The sequence below is a fragment of the Macrosteles quadrilineatus genome, unplaced genomic scaffold (genome assembly GCF_028750875.1).
Source record: "Macrosteles quadrilineatus isolate MER2022 unplaced genomic scaffold, UCM_ALF_1.0 Scaffold_19__1_contigs__length_3004403, whole genome shotgun sequence".
In the NCBI taxonomy this organism is placed as follows: domain Eukaryota; kingdom Metazoa; phylum Arthropoda; class Insecta; order Hemiptera; family Cicadellidae; genus Macrosteles; species Macrosteles quadrilineatus.
In genome coordinates, this window is record NW_026542612.1 from 58099 (window position 1) to 80762 (window position 22664).

General features: G+C 40.4%; 2 protein-coding genes across 3 annotated transcripts in view; one reads left to right on the top strand and one right to left on the bottom strand.

Moving 5' to 3' along the window:
• Window positions 1-22664, bottom strand: part of LOC129005292 (cGMP-dependent protein kinase, isozyme 1-like) — a 102874-nt gene that overhangs the window by 38988 nt on the left and 41222 nt on the right. The gene's annotated exons all lie outside the window — the stretch shown is intronic.
• On the top strand, window positions 2140-3042 carry LOC129005286 (polymerase delta-interacting protein 2-like). Its single transcript, XM_054434133.1, has one exon. The coding sequence runs from the start codon at window positions 2140-2142 to the stop codon at window positions 3040-3042; it is 903 nt and encodes a 300-aa protein (XP_054290108.1).

The window sequence follows — 22664 nt, forward strand, 5'->3', positions numbered from 1 at the left end:
TATACACCGCGCTTCTTGTTTACATCGTCAATCCTTTCTAAAAGAAAGATAATACAGTATTACTTAAATTTTGTTGTGGTTAAACATAACAATCAATTAAAACACTGTTGCTTGTTTTTTGTTATTGTAATGAAAGAGCAAAGAGTAAATAAAACGCATTTAGTCAACACCAGCGAACCAAAACTTTACACACATAAGAACAGACTTCAGAATTTAAATTATGATAAGAAGTTAACCTACCGCATCCAGAGTCAAATGTAGTAGTCAGTCATACGTGATAGATCAGGTTTGTAATCGTCATAAACTTTGTTTTCACAACACTACGATGTTTTTAGCCGTTAATTGGAGGCTGAAAGCTGCCCATGCCAGCTGTCATCGTCGTTTGGGGACCGAGTAAATCTTTGTGGGCCTAGGGCCGAAAATCAGCTGTTCGCTTAAAACATTTATGTATTAATACACAAGCTGTTTCCATATGCATTGCAATTGACTTATTTTATTTTCACCGCTGTTTAGCAACTATGTATTATTATTTTTGCTGATTCCTCTAAACATTTCTTCTCATAACCTAAAGTTGCAGTTGTGTTACTGATAGTGTGTATTTTGTACTATATATTTTCTCAATTTTGTATAGTGTGGTGAAAAATAGCGTTCGTACCACAAACCGAAAGGGTTTTGCAGCTCTTGATCGTTTTAAGTTCTCGTCTACGTTTAGAACTTAAAACATGATCTCGAGCCGGCAAACCCTCATTTTCGGCCCTATGTACGAAATATGCTATTTAACAAATCATAAGTCAATTTAATCAACAAGAATTCTATTTTTTCTAGTTTTTTTTTACCAGAATTACACACCAACAACACATAAAAAAACACATAACACCCATATGTTTCTGACACATCATATGTTTTACACATTAGTGTTGCCTTGTGTGTAATTGTGTGTTTGCCATTAGCAACAAAAGCATCACGTAAGCCAACTTTCGTTAACGTATTATTTGTAACCTCTCTCAGAGAAGGTTTAGCCGAGACTTGAAGCAACAATGCTGTAGTTGGCCTCTTGAGGTGTCGACAGCCGTTGGGCTCCACGCTAGAATTGCTCTTCAAGTCTTCCTCATTAGTAACATCTCTAACTAATGGTTCTCAAAACTGTCATCCTGAGAATCGTCTTTTAAAATTAAAACTATTTTAATTCTCAACTAGCCCATTCTTCACATAATAATTAGATCATCAGAGAAGTAAGACATATTACTTCTCTTACTTATCTTTATCTTACTTCTGTGGTAGATCTCACATTACAACGCAATGCTTTTTAATAGGTATTCGAAAAAGAATACTGGATCGGGAACGACTTATTTTAATTTGGCAAAGTTTCAATAGAGCCCAAAACTACTCTAACATTACCGTCCGACATAACTGATATAAATTTGTAAATGTTTACGGCATCAATTGAATCCAGTAATAAAACAGAGCCGCCACGCAAAACACGTCTATTAATTGTCATATCATTGGCAAAGTAAAAAATGATTAAATAAAACTCTTCACTTTCGTAGTGATGCAATTTGTGTCTTTTAATTGTGGTGTATGGAATACAATTTTTAGTGAATTTCCTATATAGGAAATAAGCTATTACTTAACGTGGAACTGTTATTGAATTAGCTTGATCTTATCACAATATACAAGTGTTATAATTACGTATTTTGTGAAAAAACTCAAAGTCAAATTGATAAATATTCAAATGGTATAACCAACTACAGTATAAGCTAATGTTATGTCTTTAACGATAAACACAAATTAATAATATAGAATAACGTGATAACCACAAAAGACAAACCCGTTGAAACTAAAATATTCTTCGTTGTATCATATATCAAACGTGTTTGTTAGTCTATGGTTGTATGGTGTAATACAAAACCAGCTGAAGTCACGATAAAAATGAAATACCTGAATAATATATAAAATGTAAATATTATAATACCAGATGATCGGATAACCTAACAAAATAGTTAAAAACATAATTTAAGTTTACAAAGGTTCCAAGCCAACACTGAAACTTCCACAATGTTCAAGTTAAATTCTGCAGCGAACATGGCAATGAGTATATGTTTTAAACATTATAGTGCGAGATTCAGCAGAAGCCGTCTTATGTCACAACTTGTAGAGGTCGGCAAGTTAGAAACACCCAACACGCCTTGTTACCAAGCGGGACAGTTGTTTATTCACAAACTGTTCGCTTATCGCGGAGTCATAGTTCTTCCCTGCATAGGACAAGTGTTTGATCTGGATGTGAACGGCAACTCTGGAGATACACACTTCAACATGGAGCGACTGGGTGGCAAGGACGTGAAATGCTACACAAAAAACTACTACGAAGCTCTTATAGACATGCGGGACCGCCCGTTCTGTAGAATTGTGAACGAAATGGCAATTCCTAAACACGCAGCTTCAAAGAACGACAAAAGGTTGATGTCTTGCCCCGGCTTGGACCACTTGTCTCACGATGATATTATACCTTACAAAGCTACGGAGCAAGTTCCCTTCAGACACGAGATGCTCGGGGAGTTCTTCGACTACACTCCTGCAAACGAAATCTGTTTCGAGCCTAAAGACGTCCTCAAATCCAGTCTTGGCGTAAACGCAGCTTTTAATATGAAAATCGATGTTTATAAAAGAACTAATGACAATGTGAAGATAACGGTGATACCGACATATCTTGGTTACCGAAACACAGAAAGTACGACGACGTACTCGTGGAATTATTCGGTGCAGCTAGAAAACATGTCGGACTCATCGATCAGAATCTTGAAACAGAACTGGAAAGTCACAAGTCTACACGAGACCACGGACGAAGTGTTTTGTAGAGGTGTGATGGGAGAAGAAGTGACCATAGACTCTCGTGCGCCAGTGTTTAAATTCATCAGTAACGTCAATCTGCCCACACCGTTTGGACACATGATTGGCAATTTCAAAATAGAGAAGCAAGATCTCACAAAATGTCTGTGCCCTTCTCCTCTATTTCTGCTTAAGAGTTGTCTAGAGGTTTTGTAAGAAAAATTTGTTATTGAATAATCAGTGATTTTAAATGTAAACTGTTTTTCGGGTTTCGCTCAAAATAAAAACTTAAACATTTCTTTTAAAGTTTAGTTAACATCTGAGGAAGCAAAACCTAATCGTATTTTTTTATTAACTAGTCAAAATTGTCAAACTGAACTCCTATTAAATATCATGTGTGGTTGTGAATTTGATTAATAATTTAGTTCGTAGGATGAGCTTGTCCAGGGATCATTGATAACACAGTCAGAAGCCTACTATAAGCTCAGCAGGAGACAGCCTCATTGGCACTTCATTGTGGATCCTTGTCGTTATGTGTCAGTATTGTTGCCTTCATCATTAATTTTGGCCTGATACTCTAACCATGGGTCAAAAGTCATAGCCTCTATAACTGTGTTATCTAACTTTAAGCTATTAAGAATATGAGAAACTATGCTAGTACAGCTATAAGCCACATGTATTAGTTTCGACCGACTCATGTAAAATGCATACATTTTCTTATTTTATGATACAAAACTACTACAATTGTTTTATAAAACTACTATAACACAAATTCCATAAAGCTCTGCCAGAACAGATATTTGTTTTTTACAAAGCCTACTTTACTTTACTTTTTCTATGAAATGGCGACATATCTGCTTGAGCGTATGACTGAAGGGTAAGTTATTGTTGTTAATGTTTATTTCACGTGCAATATTTTTTACGGTTCTACAACTATAATCACTAGATATAAAACAGTTCAATATTAGAGCACCCGCAGTTCACGATTGTCAACAACTGATATAATTATTTTTACTAGTCATAGACAGTTAGGGCAAAGCCCTTGTTCGTGTACAACACATTATGTGCAATACAGGGTGATTGATGTAAGTGTGCCAGCCGTTTTATTCAAAAACTATAAGATATATCAAAAAAAGTTAAATGGTAAGTGCCTTGGATTTTGTATTTAAAAAATTTTAGTCAAGTAAAAAAAAATTATTTTAGCCGCCATTTTTCCAATATGGCCGCCAACTTGGATTTTTCTTATAGAACACCCTGCATGACGTATTCCGGTAGAAAATGGAATTTTAAGACGATTTTATTCTTGTGATTTTTTCATAAAACCTAACCGTTTCAAAGATAATAATGGTTAAAGTTTTGAAATTTCTGCATGAGTAAGAGTTTTGATAAAGGCCTAAGCAAGCATGCCAGCTGTTTTATTCGAAAACTATTCGAAATTTCACAACTTAAGCCATTATTATATTTGACACGGTTAGGCTTATGAAAAAAATTACAAGAATAAAATCGTCTTAAAATTCCATTTTCTACCGGAATACATCATAAAATACAGGGTGTTCCATAAGAAAAATCAAAGTTGGCGGCCATATTGGAAAAATGGCGGCTAAAATATTTTTTTCGACTTAACTACAATTAAAAAAAAAAACCCAAGGCACTTTACCTTTTAACTTTTTTTTATATCTCTTATGGTTTTCGAATAAAACGGCTGGCACACTTATATCAATCACCCTGTATACATTGTAACAATTATACGGCAGTTGTCGACGTCACATGGACTATGGCGTTCAATTGCAACAGTAACACTACAGTTGCATTCAATAATATAACGAGATTAATTGCTAATTAGGTTGGTAGTGACAGCTGCTCCACCCAACACGCCTCTTCAACGCTTTATTTTCACGCAGTTTAATTAGAGCCATTATTTGTAACAATATTCGAGTTCAGAGCGAGAAGAAATGTAATTTCAAAGCTTGCGAGTGAAACATTGATGGCGTACTGTATTTTAGGTGCTGATATTAAGACAAGCAATTCTATCAGAACATTTTATTATTTTACCGTGCAGACAATTTTTAAAGTAAATGTCTCTCGTGCGATGACTAACTAACACTCACGAATACTAGAAATACCAGGTCTTTTCTAGTATTCTTGCCAACAATTTTCAAATGTATTTGCTATCAAAATATTTCATTTGTTCTTATAAGATTATTTAATGTCAATTTAAATTGCGTTTAATTGACGTGGACCAGTTTATTGGAATCAGAGTCGTGGAATAATCTTACTAATATTATAAATGTGAAAGTTTGTGTGTTTGTTTGTTTGAAGTTCAATCCCGTTTAAATACTGGTCGGATTGGGCTGAAATTTGGTATGATGATAGCTCACGTCTTCGATTAACATATAGACATATTCTTATTTCAAAAATTCTTTCGGGCTCTGCCCCAGTGGTTCTGAAGTTTCCCATGTTAACCTTATGATCATTCATATTTAAAAGGATTTAAAGAATTTAGTCAGCTGTTTCAACTACACAAGTTGGTTCTATGATATTCAATAACATTATAAAGTTATAAAGTTTACGAATAGGGTGCAGCACTATTAACTTATTTCAAAAAACTGTGATACACAATGAGAACTTTATTTTTCTATTGTTTAGGTGCAGTGGTAAAGCATTGTAGCTATGGTAGCTGTGCTATGCTAGTATTACCGTAAATTAAAAGAACCAAATTTTCTTAAAACGTGGCAAACGCAAAGCACGAGTATAACTGCAATATCAATTTTATGCTTATACGCCAACCCCGTACCAAGGACGTGTACTCTGCTAGTAATTTATATAATAGTAAGATTAATGTTATGAATAAATGTAGAAAAATATGGTATTTCAACTCTGCCATGAGACTTATATTCCAAATTCAGGTATTAAAAATGGCAATAAGAAATTAGTGCTGAGAGAAAGTATTGCAAGTTCTAAAACCATTTTTAGAACCATAACGCCAACGTCACAAACTAGAGGGTAAAATTCCGGCCGCGAACTTTTGAGTTTCGCGACATCAGCTCGATGGATTATACGCGGAATTAAACATGTATTTTCACGGTTGTGAATTTAATCAGAACACATCAAATTATAAAAACCTAGAGTGTACGGCCCGGATTTTTACCCCGTAATTTTACCCCCCGGATTTTTACACCCGGAATTTTACCCCCTGGCCAGATATATAAATTAGTAAGAATGATTAATTATCTTCATTCTGTTTTAATTTAATAGTCAACATTTTATTGAGCGGAGCGAACGAAGCGAGCGAAGCTCTTATACGTCGACTCTTTTGCATTTCGTAATACGCAAACTCCTCCTAGACGGCTGAATCAATCGTTTTCAAATTTTGCATTGTGATAATGACCATATCGGTGAGTGCCAACATCTATATGGCGTTAAAAAAGTCTCTCAGGAATCCGCCCCACTGGGTCTCAAAGTTTCAATGTAATCCTTATGGAAGCAGTATATGACACATAAACAAAGACATATGATCAGCTGTTGACTTTTGAATGCAGAAGATACAAAAATAGCTGATAGCATTATTCCACAGATATTAGAACAGAAACTGTATGGATCATAAATATAATCAAATGACGACACTAGCTTGAGGTCCATGACGTAGGAAGTGGCGAAGGAAGTAGTCATAAGGTGAGCAGTCTGGAGTGTGGAAACTGTTTAAGACGATTAGATTAAGGTAACTGCGTTCCCAAAATGCTGTTGGAAGGGAAGGAAACAGTTCGCGACGTAGGAAGTGGTAAAGGAAGTAGTAAAGGCAAGCAGTCCGGACTGTGGAAACTGTTTATGACGATTAGATTAAGGTAGCTGCATTCCTAAAATTCTATGGGAAGGGAGGAAAACCGGTCCGCAACGTAGGAAGTGGTAAAGGAAGTAGTAAAGGCGAGCTGTCCGGAGTGTGGGAACTGTTTATGACACTTAGATTTAGGTAGCTAAAATCTTAAAATGCTATGGGAAGAGAGGAAACAAGTCTGAGACGTAGGAAGTGGTGAAGGAAGTAGTAAAGGCGAGCTGTCCGGAGTGTGGGAACAGTTTATGACACTTTGATTAATGTATCTACAATCTTAAAATGCTATGGGAAGAGAGGGAAACAGGTCCCCGACGTAGGAAGAGCCAAATGAAGTAGCAACGTGAGGAGTGTGGAGTGTGGGAACTGGAAACCGTTTGTAGCAGTTAGATTAATGTATCTGCAATGCTGAAATGTAATGAGAAGGGAAGGAAACAGGCCCCACGACGTAGGTAGTGGTGGAGGGAGTAGTAAAGGCTGGCACTGCATAGTGGCGGAACCGTTTGGGTAGTTAGATAAATGTATCTGTAATAGTTAAATGATATGAGAAGGGAAGGAAACAGGTCTATGACGTATGAAATGGAAAAGGAAGTAGTAAGGCTTGCAGTGCAGGTTTGCAATTTAATTCCGTTTAGTAATGTCAATAACATGACTGAAACAAAAGTTGTAATATTTTTTGTAACATTGTATTTAAGAGAATGTGGTGTTATCCATTTTTAACAAAAGTATGTGTTAGCAATGCAGATCGCATAGAGGTGTAACAAGTTTCATATCAATTTCCGTCCGGAAGCTTTATATCGCCTAGAAGTTGGAGCTCGTCTTGTGAGGAAAATGTGAGGCCAATCCACGCAACAGATTAGGCACTCATCGAAATATAATGTAATAAATCCAACAATAAATCAATCAATAATGCAACAATCAAGTAACAAATCCGGTACTAATCAACAGCATCAATATGGATAGCATCTAATAAAGCTATCAACAGATCAAGCGACAAACAAGTCAGTTACTAGTCACGAAGCAATCGAAATTTTGTTTTCAACTACCACCAGTGCAACAGACAAATTAAAATTGCAACAAGCAGTCTGGAAAATATCCCAACAGAATTGTATTACTATTGATCTAGTCATACAAATATATAAAAGGGTTTTTATTAGTCTAATTATTCGTATTGTGTATTGTGTGTTTTTCTTTTTGTGAAATCAATGCATGTCTTGGTATGTTTACTCAACCTATTTCTATATATTGTTATTGAAGTTTAATAAGAGTACGATTCACAAGGATGCGACCGATCCATAATAGACTAATTGAAATGTGATCTGTTAATTCACTAAAATTGACGATTCTCAATTTTTTTTTACATAAAAGTTTCATTCGTACTTTTACATTTATGTAGCTTATTTATAAAAATTAATTTTTTAAACATGTTGCGTAAAATATAAAGCCCTACAAATACCACTAATACTACTTTTGTTGTTCTCAACTAACAAACAGGGCAACATACTAGCATATACCTCCGAATTCAGGATAACCTCTAAGTATAAAAGTTTGTGAAAATACCTGTTTCTTAGTAATGCAAATAGTTGCAATATGACACAACTGATTTCGAGTTCACGTCATCATCAGGCTCCCAGGGGTTGTCAAAATCACTTCATCAGACGGTCGTCGATACACAAAATATTGTCCATTATACACGAACGTGGTCACGGACACGAACACGAACACGGAAATAGATAGGATAAAAAGGTACATTTATCTACAACGAGTGCAAGACGACTGGTCGCGCAATTTGGATACTAAGAAGCAGGTATTTACACCAACGTTTATACTGTATATTCAACGTAATACAGAGGCTAACGTTAAAAATAATCTCTAAGGTTGACAATCCTTAAAATTGTAGGGTTCATAGAACCCCGACACTCCCGGCAGAGTTTTTTTCCTAATCTGATTATTTTCTATTAATAGAAACAATGGGCAAAATTTGTTAAAAGTTGAAATAACCCTAAAGTTTTGCAAACAAAATTATTTAGCGTCTTGCATAACAAATATAGTAAACTAGCTGTACCCGCGGGCTTTGCCCCGTTTAACTTCATATGTGAGCTCGTTCGCATGGCTCAATCACGTCCTGGTTGAAGTTCGTTCGCTACGCTCACTCACCTTTACGGTTGGAGCTCGTTCGCTGCGCTCACTTGCCTTCAGGTTAGCTCGTTCGCTACGCTACCTCACCTCCGGGTTGAAGTTCGTTTGCTACGCTCACTCACCTTTTGGTTTTAAATTAGCTGTTGTCAAATATAAAAAAAAAATAATAGTGCTGCACTCTGTTGGTAATCCTTGTAACTTTAATGCTATTGAACATCATAGAACAGAACCAACTTGTTTAATTGAAACAGCTGTTTTGATTCATTAATTCCATTTAAATATGAGTACTCATTAGGTTAACATGGGAAACTCCAGAGCCACTGGGGCGGAGCCCGAGAGTCCGATCAGAATAAAAACCACTTAGTTTTCCTATTTAATGCCTAAATAATCAGTGTACCAAATTTCAGCCTCCTAGGTAAGTGGGAAGTGGGAGAATTAGTGATGAGTGAGTCAGTCAGTCAGTGAGGGCTTTGCCTTTTATATATATATAGATATACCCGTTGGGAATCTTAAGACTGGACACCTTGATTAGTTTACAAATTTCATGGTAATGGTAAACGAAATATGTTACCCTTCTCGATCCGTAAGAGAAGAATGTATACCTAACTACCTTTATAGATTAACTAGTCTAAGACTTGAAGGTTAATTTTCGTCCAAATTTACGTCCATTGAACGTCAATAAGAAACTATTAGTTTTAAAAGGCTAAAAATGAATCAACTATCAATTAATTAGCCCAATATTTGAATAAAAACTACGAGCCCAGAATCAAAGTGTAATAAAAAGCACAATCTATTTCCAGTTGGTAAAATGAACCAATCAACTGTAAAACAAGTCCTGGAACTCCTGAAATAGATGGGAAGGACTGTGATGTTCAATAAGTTGTCCAATTAAACCCAAAACATTGTAACAGTTACTGCAGTCTCAAAATAGCTACCATTGTTATTTTTTTCATAGAATGAATTTAACAAAGTTAATTAGAAGAAAAAAATGTGGTTCAAATTCCACTATAAACTGAATGTCCCTTAGTTGCCATTGGCTGTATGGGTTATTAGAATTAACAGCTGTGTCTAAGAAATATGTCGGCTTTAGTCACTAACAAGACTACAAGATCGCGACACTCATCTTTTACTCATCTCCATTCATGCTTGGCTTAAAATACGTACATTCGTATGGTCGCCATTTCACATTAAATTAATAAAGTATTAACTTCCAGATTTTACTCGTATAATGTTGTTGTTAGTAAAATATTTTTTTTGTGTTTGTGTATTTGTGCGCGGAGCTACACATGACTTATACTAATTAATGGTAGTGATCATCCTCGTAAAACACCTCTGGTTCTAATGCCCCTTAAACATAAAATTCTACACGATTAATTAATTCACACCCAATTACACTTCACATCCAAATACAGATATACACCAGACTTGAGAAACTACACCACTTACATTAGAATACAACAGTTTAAACTCAGACATCCTACCATACGATTCAGACATACATTTTATTATCATTGTTATCGTTATTATTATTCGTATGCCTTGTTATTGTTATTCCTGGTCATTCTGCATTGTTATTGTTATTGTTATGTCATAGTTTATAGCTGTTATTGTTGATTGATTGTACCGATGCTATTGCTGATGAAATGTTGTTTTGTTGTAATTTAATGTTTTGTATTTATATAATCTTAACTGATTGTATTTTGTAAATGGCATTGCCGTGGAAAATAAAAATGAAATATAATTAAATTAAATGAAATGAAATGAAATAATGCGTTTTGAATTAAACGTATAAATTAACATCAACTCGATTAAGTACGAAAACTAGCCCATCTACGAGAATGATTTATTTTTTTTGGGAGGGTTATGTAGGTTCACTAAATAACTTCTTGATCAGCATCGTTATTAAATTAACTGAAAGCACAACAGAGACGTCAAATAACACTTATAATATTATATTTACACTTATACTGTTTACTCACAAGACAGTAAATACTTATAAAAGATGGTAAGTGGTGATCGATTTCGATTGGACACTCCAATCATCATCAGACCCAATAGGCGATTCTATAGCATTCGTACAATGAGTCTGATGATGATTGTAGTGTTCAATCAAAATCGATCACCACTTACCATCTTTTATATGTATTTACCGTCTTGTGAGTAAACAGTGTAAAAGTGTAAATCTATATATATATATATATATATCTAAATATATAAAAGGCAAAGCCCTCACTGACTCCCTGACTGACTGACTGACTCACTCACTCATTCAACACTAATTCTCCTACTTCCCATTTACATAGGAGGCTGAAATTCGGTACACCGATTCTTTGGGCATTAAATAGGAAAACTAGTTTTTATTCTGATCGGGCTTTCGGGATCCGCCCCAGTGGCTCTGGAGTTTCCCATGTTGACCTTATGATTTTTCATATTTAAAAGGAATTAATGAATCTTAACAGCTGTTTCAATTAAACAAGTTGGTTCTGTTCTATGATGTTCAATAGCATTAAAGTTACAAGGATTACCATCAGGGTGCAGCACTATTATTTTTTTTAAATTTATGACAACAGCTAATTTGCAACCAAAAGGTGAGTGAGCGTAACGAACGAACTTCAACCTGGATGCGAGTTAGCGTAGCGAACGAGCTAACCTTAAGGCAAGTGAGCGCAGCGAATGAGCTCCAACGCAAAGGTGAGTGAGCGTAGCAAACGAACTTCAACCAGGCGTGATTGAGCCATGCGAATACTTATGAAGTTAAACGGAGCAAAGCCCACGGGTACAGCTAGTATATATTAATTCAAAATATATATCTTGTGATAAAGCTCAAATACCACTGACTCACTCATCACGAAATCTCAGAAACCATAAGACCTAGGAACCTGAAACTTGGCAGGCATCTTCCTTTTGGGTAGTAGACGCTCACTAAGAAAGGATTTTACCCTCCGACCTCTGGGCTCCGCCCCAGTGGCTCTGGAGTTTCCCATGTTAACCTTATGAGTACCCATATTTAAATGGAATTAATGAATCTTAACAGCTGTTTCAATTAAACAAGTTGGTTCTGTTCTATGATGTTCAATAGCATTAAAGTTACACGGATTACCAACAGGGTGCAGCTCTATTATTTCTTTTACATTTATGACAACAGCTAATTTGCAACCAAACGGTGAGTGAGCGTAGCGAACGAACTTCATCCTGGAGGCGAGTTAGCGTAGCGAACGAGCTAACCTGAAGGCAAGTGAGCGCAGCAAACGAGCTCTAACCTAAAAGTGAGTGAGCCTAGCGATCGAACTTCAACCAAAAAGTGAGTGAGCGTAGCGAACGAACTTCAACCAGGGCGTCAGGACGTGATTGAGCCATGCGAACGAGATCATCTTAAAAATTAAGAAGTTAAACGGGGTAAAGCCCGCGGGTTACAGCTAGTATATTATAAGTGTTATTTGACTATATTTTGTGCTTTTAGGTTATATAGGATAAGGTAATAAGAATTTTTTAGTTTTCAAAACCTTTATAGCTGCACATAGAGTATTTTAAAGTATTGAATGACCCGTTTATACCATAGATATTTAATTTAGCGTTAGGTCTAGCATAGCATGAGTATGATGGACAGTTAATTTTATTAAAAGCATTTGATATGATTATGATACGTTCGCGGCTTGCCCCACCCAATGCAACAACCGTCCTCTCTCAACAGAAATAGGCAACCATTGACTTCATACCATAGTCAGACTTGGCTGTTAATTGTCCTTACTTTATGTTATGCCGACTTTGTTATTCACACTATTGTACTATGGTGTGTCACAACATGGGTACAGTAGTACAATAGTGTCTTCAGTTGCCTGTAATATAAGGTAGAAATATTTGTTTAATCAAATAAATAAAATGTATAAGAATACAAATCTTTGGTAGATGAATGTTATTTTTATTCCATTAGTGAAATACCCCCTATATCGCAAACCTAAATCATAAGCAGATGTTCATTAGTCTGGTTAGATTTTAACTACAATATTTCCGGTTTACATAATATTTTATTTCACATTAAATTATATAATTTTTAGTGAGTATGTACTCAGGTTTACTGCTACGGAGAAGGGAATATATGTTTCTGGTCAAATGTTAAAAGTATAAGAAGTTTTGAGTCCCCTTGACTTCCCTTACCTCACGTCGCCTTCCGCTATCCTACGCCACCTTCCAGATCCATCCTCGACCTTCCTCTTACCTTACGTCACCTTCCGCTTCCTTACGTCGCCTTCCGCTATTCCCCGTCGTCTTCCAGACCCTTACCCGACCTTCCCCTTACCTTGCGTCGCCTTCCGCTATCCCACGTCGCCCTCTAGAGCCTTCCCCGACCTTCCCCTTTCCTTGCGTCGCCTTCCGCTAGCCCACGTCGTCTTCCAGACCCTTACCCGACCTTCCCCTTACCTTGCGTCGCCTTCCGCTAGCCCACGTCGTCTTCCAGACCCTTACCCGACCTTCCCCTTACCTTACGTCTCCTTCCGCAGCCTCACGTCGCCTTCCCCGACCCAGCGTCTCCTTCCGCTACATCCTCCGACCTTCCCCTTACCACACGTCTCCTTCCAACACGCCACGTCTCCTTCCGCAGCCTCACGTCGCCTTCCCCGACCCAGCGTCTCCTTCCGCTACATCCTCCGACCTTCCCCTTACCACACGTCTCCTTCCAACACGCCACGTCTCCTTCCGCAGCCTCACGTCGCCTTCTCCGACCCAGCGTCTCCTTCCGCTACATCCTCCGACCTTCCCCTTACCACACGTCTCCTTCCAACACGCCACGTCTCCTTCCGCAGCCTCACGTCGCCTTCCCCGACCCAGCGTCTCCTTCCGCTACATCCTCCGACCTTCCCCTTACCACACGTCTCCTTCCAACACGCCACGTCTCCTTCCGCAGCCTCACGTCGCCTTCCCCGACCCAGCGTCTCCTTCCGCTACATCCTCCGACCTTCCCCTTACCACACGTCTCCTTCCAACACGCCACGTCTCCTTCCGCAGCCTCACGTCGCCTTCCCCGACCCAGCGTCTCCTTCCGCTACATCCTCCGACCTTCCCCTTACCATACGTCTCCTTCCAACACGCCACGTCTCCTTCCGCAGCCTCACGTCGCCTTCCCCGACCCAGCGTCTCCTTCCGCTACATCCTCCGACCTTCCCCTTACCACACGTCTCCTTCCAACACGCCACGTCTCTTTCCGCAGCCTCACGTCGCCTTCCCCGACCCAGCGTCTCCTTCCGCTACATCGTCCGACCTTCCCCTTACCCCACGTCTCCTTCCAACACTCCACGTCGCCTTCCAACACGTCACGTCTCCTTCCGCTACATCCCCCGACCTTCCCCTACCCACACGTCTCCTTCTCCAATCCTACGTCACCTTCTATCGCCCTACGTCACCCCCTGATACCACCGATACCATTTCAGCAGTTTCTATTCCTGTCCAAACCTGTTCAGCCAAACATAACCTCAAAATGTTCCCAAAAATCAATTTCCAATGCAAATAGGTTGTCCGATCCTCACCCCTAAAAGCCCAAGACATGACTAACCATTTCAGGACTACTGCGCATGCGCGGACTACCCCCACCAGGCTGACCAGGATTTCGCATAAAAGGAGGGCTGCTCAGTACATCCTTCTCATTCGCTCCCGGGCAGCTGACCAGTACACTTCGATAGTAAGGTAAGCACACGACCCTTTCCTGCTAGAGCAATCTTAGCACACGACCCTTTCCTGCTAGAGCAATCTTAGCACACCACCCCTTCCTGCTAGAGCAATCTTAGCACACGACCCGATCCTGCTAGAGCAATCTTAGCACACGACCCGTTCCTGCTAGAGCAATCTTAGCACACGACCCGTTCCTGCTAGAGCAATCTTAGCACACGACCCGATCCAGCTAGAGCAATCTTAGCACACGACCCGTTCCTGCTAGAGCAATCTTAGCACACGACCCGTTCCTGCTAGAGCAATCTTAGCGCACGACCCGATCCTGCTAGAGCAATCTTAGCACACGACCCGTTCCTGCTAGAGCAATCTTAGCACACGACCCGATCCTGCTAGAGCAATCTTAGCACACGACCCGTTCCTGCTAGAGCAATCTTAGCACACGACCCGTTCCTGCTAGAGCAATCTTAGCACACGACCCGTTCCTGCTAGAGCAATCTTAGCACACGACCCGATCCTGCTAGAGCAATCTTAGCACACGACCCGTTCCTGCTACTGCAATCTTAGCACACGACCTGTTCCTGCTAGAGCAATCTTAGCACACGACCCATTCCTGCTAGAGCAATCTTAGCACACGACCCATTCCTGCTAGAGCAATCTCAGCACACGACCCGATCCTGCTAGAGCAATCTTAGCACACGACCCATTCCTGCTAGAGTAATCTTAGCACACGACCCGTTCCTGCTAGAGCAATCTTAGCACACGACCCGTTCCTGCTAGAGCAATCTTAGCACACGACCCGATCCTGCTAGAGCAATCTTAGCACACGACCCGATCCTGCTAGAGCAATCTTAGCACACGACCCGATCCTGCTAGAGCAATCTTAGCACACGACCCGTTCCTGCTAGAGCAATCTTAGCACACGACCCGATCCTGTTAGAGCAATCTTAGCACACGACCCGTTCCTGCTAGAGCAATCTTAGCACACGACCCATTCCTGCTAGAGCAATCTTAGCACACGACCCGACCCTGCTAGAGCAATCTTAGCACACGACCCATTCCTGCTAGAGCAATCTTAGCACACGACCCATTCCTGCTAGAGCAATCTCAGCACACGACCCGATCCTGCTAGAGCAATCTTAGCACACGACCCATTCCTGCTAGAGTAATCTTAGTACACGACCCGTTCCTGCTAGAGCAATCTTAGCACACGACCCGTTCCTGCTAGAGCAATCTTAGCATTCAACCCGCTCCTGCTAGAGAAATCTTAGCACTTAACCCGCTCCTGCTAGAGTAATCTTAGCATAATCATAGATCCTGTTAGTTGGAAGTTTAGCACTAATTCAGACATCCTACCAGTTCCTTATCCACAACCTTTCCTTTGTGGCTGTGATGACATAGGCTGTTTGAAAATTGGTGTGCCACGAATCTGAGCCATTCCTTTGCTTCCCGTTGTTTCGACCTCTGGAACAGATACCCAGCAAGCACTGAGCTATCCCGGACCTCACTTGAGAGAGAGAACGTCACAAATTTTGGCGCCCAAACAGGGACTGATACAGCATCAGCATCGACTCCATCGTAACATCGAACGAAGATGATCGAAGAAAACCAAGCGACCACAGGTGAATTTCTGCCTCAAAAGGATTTTCCGCCATTGCCTGCACCACATGTTACGACAGTTACGACTACCACTACAACCACCACAACCACTTCGGCACTTCTTAATCTACCCATCATGTCATCTAGCACCACGACCTTCCAGCAGAAGGCACCACATCAGGATGAACGTGTTGGTTGGATCTACACACTTAACAAAATACAACTACAAGATGAGTGCCTGCTTAGAGGTATAGACAACTCTGGAAACGTAAAAGAACTGAGAAAAAGGCTTGTTGACAACTTAAGAAACCCCGTTGATACTCCTGAGGAAGACTGGGAAAACTATAAAGACATCGAAGAAACCGCTTCAGGGCCTTCCCATAGCACGAACCTCCTTGGAACTATTCCCAAAGTTCCATCCCAATCTCGCATATCCTCAAACAGAGATGATGACTATAGGATACTAGTAGACAACCTGAAAGAGATTGTTGGATTATCTCCCCAGGGTAGTAATAATACCCTCAGACACAAACTAATTGAACTCATGAGAGCCGATATGAGTAAAAAGGAATTGATCCCTCCTCCCTCGAAGGGAATCGACAAACATCCGATGCAAGATTATGGCCAAAGTCACCAATCTATTATTTCCTCCCAACCAAAACTTCGAGACCACGAACCTACAGGAGGCCGACATCTCGAACGTCACCATGACCTGTACCAACGAAGAGAAGTCCCCGCTGAACGGAATTCTCCACCCGATTATCACCTACGTCAACAGGGTCAAAGCAACGAAGTTGATTTAAGTACACCAGGAATCTGCAATCTAGTCCGCAAATGGAATTTAAAGTTCGATGGAAGAAATGATTCTGTGTCATTCTTGGAAAGATTGAATGAACTCATCGAGTCCTATGATATTCCCCCCAATCGTATTCTACGCTCATTGCCCGAAATTTTTAAAGGCCAAGCTTTGTTATGGTGGAGGAACAATAGGGATTTGTGGAGAACTTTTGAAGATTTTTGCCAGGATTTTGAACAGCAGTTTCTACCACTTGGGTACTACCGCAACCTTGACAAGGAAATCCAAGAAAGAACCCAAGGCGAACGAGAGACCTGTCGAGAATTTGTAGTTGCTATCTCTACGCTAATCCGACGAAGAGGAGGAATCAACAACGCAACTCGACTGGACCGAATTTATAACAACCTGAAGCCCAACTACAAACTATACATTCGAAGACACGAAATTGCTGGTCTCTCAGACCTATTGAGAAAAGCTGAAGAATACGAGTCAGTTCTAAGAGACAAAACGACCTATCGCCCACCCCCGTCCCCAGCCCAGGCTCTGAATCCAGAAACAGCTTACCAATCCAGAGAAAGACGTAAAGTTGATTGGAATGATCGTGTATATCTTGAAGAATTGTCTCCTAAGTGGTCTAAGCCTGAGAACCTGCCATCTTTTCATCGAAAAGAAATCCGTCCGAATCCAAGAGACCCAGTAAGAAACTTCACCAACAGAGCTACACCTGTCCCCCAAGATATTCAGCTTGCTCCCAACGAACGCAGCTACGTTAGACCACCGAACCAACACCAGATTGGAGCTATTAATAGACCACAAAATGCATTCGTGTGTTGGAACTGTGACGGTAGTGGACACATGTTTCGAGAATGCCCTAAGCCTCGTAAAATCAGATGCTTCCATTGCAAACGAGAGGGACAGTTAACCACCACCTGCCCTTGCCGTTCGGGAAACGCCACCATGGCTCTGGGGGAGAGAAGTCGTCAGAGCCAGTGAAGAAAGAATCTTCTCAAGGTTGGTTAGAATGGTTGGACATTATCGCCAACTTCCACTTGAACTTCGTACAGACCCAGAAAACCCCTGATCAAAGAATTTATGTTGATGTAAAGATCTATGGCCAACAGTTTTCTGCGCTACTTGACACCGGCGCCATGCTAACCTTTATTTCTGATACTGTCGCTACATATCTGAAAGAAATTGGAATCCAACCATATGCTTCACAAGTATTCGTACATTTGGCTGACAATAGAAGAATTAAGGCAAACGGCAAATTTGTATTTGAATGTGGAATAGCAAACCGGCTCGCTGAAATTGAGGCCATCCACTTACCAGGATTATCGTCTCAAATCATTCTTGGAATTGATTTTATCAAAAAGCTAGGACTCCTACACGTTAGTCCCCTAGTTCTTCAAGCAGGAGCAGTGGACCTAAAGGAGATAACCACATTGACAGCCATTGAGGATCTAGACTCATATCAGAACAATAAATTAGAACAGTTCCTGGCTGAGGAGCTTCCTTTGTTTGACAACGTAGCTGCCAGAACCACCATGGTAAGCCATAAAATTCGGCTTAAGTCTACTGAGCCCCTGAAACAACGATACTATCCCCGTAACCCTGCGATGCAAGAAATCATGAGATCAGAAGTAGCAGCCATGATCCAAGATGACGTTATCGAGCCCTCATCGAGCCCATGGAGTTCTCCTGTCGTCTTAATTAAGAAGCCGTCAGGAAAATACCGTTTCTGCATTGACTTTCGCCGTGTGAACGATGTCAGCATCAAGGACGCCTATCCACTTCCCTACATAAATGGAGTTCTTGACAAACTAAGAGAAGCCCATTTCATTACAACTTTAGACTTGAAGAATGGCTATTGGCAAATCCCTTTGGACCCAGACAGTCGACCGATAACCGCTTTTACCGTCCCCGGCCTTGGGCTCTACCAGTTCAAAGTCATGCCCTTCGGGCTACACTCGGCACCTGCCACTTTCCAGCGCCTTCTAGACACAATTATAGGACCCGACTTAGAACCCAAAGCTTTCGCATATCTTGATGATATTATTGTACTGGGAAAAACATTAGATGAGCATTTGGAACTGTTGAGGGAAGTTTTTAAGCGTTTGAGATCCGCTGGTCTTAGGCTCAATCCCGACAAGTGTCAATTCGTAAGAAGAGAATTGCGATATTTAGGACACATCGTCAATAAAGAAGGAATCCACACCGATCCAGAAAATGTGAAAACAATGGAAAACTTCCCTGTTCCCCAAAATGTCAGACATCTTAGGAGTTTTCTTGGCCTCGCCTCCTGGTACAGAAGATTTATTGCCAACTTTGCTAAAATCTGTGTGCCTCTTACTGCTCTATTAAAGAAACAAGCAAGATGGGAATGGACCGAACAACATCAAGCTGCGTTCGAGACACTGAAATCCAAACTAAGTTCCGCACCCGTCCTGGCGTGCCCTGACTTTACCCAGGAGTTTATCTTACAGGTTGACGCATCACAGTGTGGGGTTGGAGCAGCCCTTACTCAAAGGCAAGATGGGAAAGAAGTCGCTATCGCATTTGCTAGCCGGCTGTTGAGTAAACAAGAACAAAAGTATAGCACGACAGAAAAAGAATGTCTAGCTTTAGTATGGGGAATCAAAACCTTTCGACCATACCTCGAAGGGTATCATTTTAAAGCTGGCACTGACCACCAAGCTCTCCAATGGCTTCTTAAGATAAAAGAACCATCAGGACGACTGGGAAGATGGGTCCTTGAAATCCAGCAATATGACTTCGATGTATGTTATAGAAAAGGAATTGATAACAGCTTGGCAGATGCACTCTCACGCATCCCTAGTCAATCGGCCGACAGACTTGATTGCATATTGGTCGACAGTTCTCTAACGAAAGAAACTTCTAAGACGCCGCCCCCATCCGATACTTGGTATGAACGGATGTTCAAAGCCGTTAAGAAGACTCCCAACAAATATCCAAATTACGCCATATACCAAGAACATTTGTACAGAAGACCACTAAATAACCGAACCAAAGAACTGCCAGTCTCTACATGGACACTTTGCGTGCCAGAAGAGGATAGGAAGAAGGTACTCCACGAGAACCACGATGAGCCAACTGCGGGACATCTGGGGATCCGAAAGACCATACACAGAGTAGGAATCCGATATTACTGGCCAGGTTGGAAAAATGAAGTAATACAATATGTACGATCCTGCTCTAACTGCCAAATACAAAAACCCGAACAAAAGTGCCAGATGGGCCAAATGAAATTCAGAGTACCGAAGGGACCGTGGTACACGGTCGTAGCTGACATTATGGGACCTTTTCCAAAGTCCACAAAAGGTTTTCGATACGTAATAGTGTTACAGGACATGTTTACAAAATGGATCGAAGTCGCTCCAATGCGGGCGGCAACAGCTAAAGACGTAAAAGATAAAATTCGGGAACTCGTTATTATGAGATATGGCTCACCATCTTCTATACTAACTGATAATGGAACGCAATTTACTTCCAAACTATTTTCCGAACTGGCCAAAGAATGGAATATTTCGCATATTTTAACTGCTCCTTACTCTCCACAGTCAAATCCTACCGAGAGGAGTAACCGAGTATTGAAAACGATGATAAGACAGTATATCAGAGATAATCATCGGCACTGGGACAAGTATTTAAACGAGTTTAGGTTGGCAATGAACACAGCAGTTCACGAGTCTACTGGGTATTCCCCGGCCGTCCTAAACTTTGGCCGCGAGTTAAGGCTGCCTGGTTCATTCAATCCAGAAGTAGTGTCAGACGAGGACCCCACGCCTGCAGGTAGTGACCGATTTGAGGTAATTAAATCTATTCATTTACGTGTAAGGAGCAATTTAAAGAAAGCTTACGACAAACAATCTCACTATTATAATCTGAGGCATAGACCTAACTCATTTAAGGTAGGACAACAAGTGTTGTGTCGCAAACATGAACTGTCCGATGCTTCAAAAGGTTTTGCGGCTAAACTAGCTCCAAAGTTTGAAGGACCATTTACTGTTTTACGCCCAGAAGGGGCCAACATCTTCATTTTATCGACTGACAGTGGATTAATTCGCCAAGCACACGTAAAGGATCTAAAACCCTACCTGGTCTAGCCCTGCTGTCTTCCCCGATCCCGTATTAACTAGGATGTCTGCCTAGAAATTTAGATTATTGTAGTTTTATTTTTTTTTGGGTTTTCAACTGCTTACTTTTTGCTTGGCTTTCAGGTACCATGGAGAAATTAATGACGGAAGACTACAATCTAATCAAATGCAAGAAATGTTTAAACGACAAAATTATCAACAGCTACCTGCAAACTCTGGAAAAACCGTCCAAAACAGGGAAGAAAATAATGGCGTTCCCATCGTTTTTCTTCACGTCATGGGACCGCAACAACCGTGGTTACGAGGGTGTAAAACGTTGGGCGAAAGGTAATTCCCTGGACAAAGATTTTGTACTATTTCCCCTGTTCATGCCACCCCAACCACCGGCTACTATAGGACATTGGGCCCTGATTGTCGCCAGGCCAAAAAAATGCGACATCACGTCCTTTGATAGCCTGGGCCTGGAGCACACCGGAGAGTTTTCAATTTTGAACATGCTAAAAGTCTGCCCACAACAGAGCAATGATAAAGATTGCGGGGTATTTATTTGTATGTTTGCCGATGTACTAACCCATGAGAGACAACTAACTACCTTAAGAGGAATGACATCAGATGAGATGAGAAAACACATCGAAAGAAGACTGAAGTGGGCGTCTCAACCTTTGGACCCGAAGAGTAAAAACCCCGAAAAGAAACCTTCTGTCTTAGCCAGTAAAATTGCGACCCGGAAACTGACAGGGAAACCACAGCCAAAGAAAGCTACGAACCAAGTAAATGCTAACAAGACTACAACTGCTACAATGATTTCTCCAGGAAAAGAAATAAAAAGCAACCGGGAGGGGTATTACCAAACCCACCAAGAGAAGACAAAATTTATACAACCGCAAGACTTTTTGGAGATCGTTTTGAGCCCTCAAGAAAGGGAATCTGCTGAGGCCCCTGACCCGTTATTAGAAGAATTAAGAGAGTTTATAGACTCCGGGGAAACGGTAGTCAGTCCATTCCCACATTCCCCTAAGCAAAATACCGTCATTGATAGTCTGGCGAAAATGAAGTTGAGCCCTGTGAAGAAAGAAGATACAGAAGTACCTCAGTCATTTGGGAGCATTTTGGTCACCAACGAACAACCGATGGAAGTCGAAGCCACGACCAAACACTCTGCAACTACACCAGTGGAAGATCCCCAACTCACGCTACAACGACCGGCACACAAAAGAAGAGGAGCAAACACGAAGAGAAAAAGAGTCTTTCTTCCGGACGGGACCTATGTCAGACTAAACAAAAGAAAAATTGAAAATTTCGATTCCTACTATCCTGGCCTGGACATTGCCACTCTGGCGAAGATGAGGAAAAATGAATAAAAGTAACTATGGTAGATTTAAGTTTGTTTTTATATTTTTCTGTGATAGATTCGTGATATTTTATTTTATATTTCTCTGTAAAAAGTTTGAATACTCATGTGTTGATTAAAAAAAAAAGAGTTTTGTTACCATTGTTAACAAGAGGTTTTGAAAAAAAAAAAAAAGACTGATTTTTATTTAGAATAGTTAAATACAAAAGAAGTTTTTAGTTTAATTTTGAAACAGTATTATTTGTTTTGTTGGAAAAGATATTTTATGTTGTTTTTATATTGTTAAATAAAGTAAAATTTGTGTTCGTTGACAAAAACCCGTTTTTTTTCTTTTTCCCTTTTCTTTTTTTT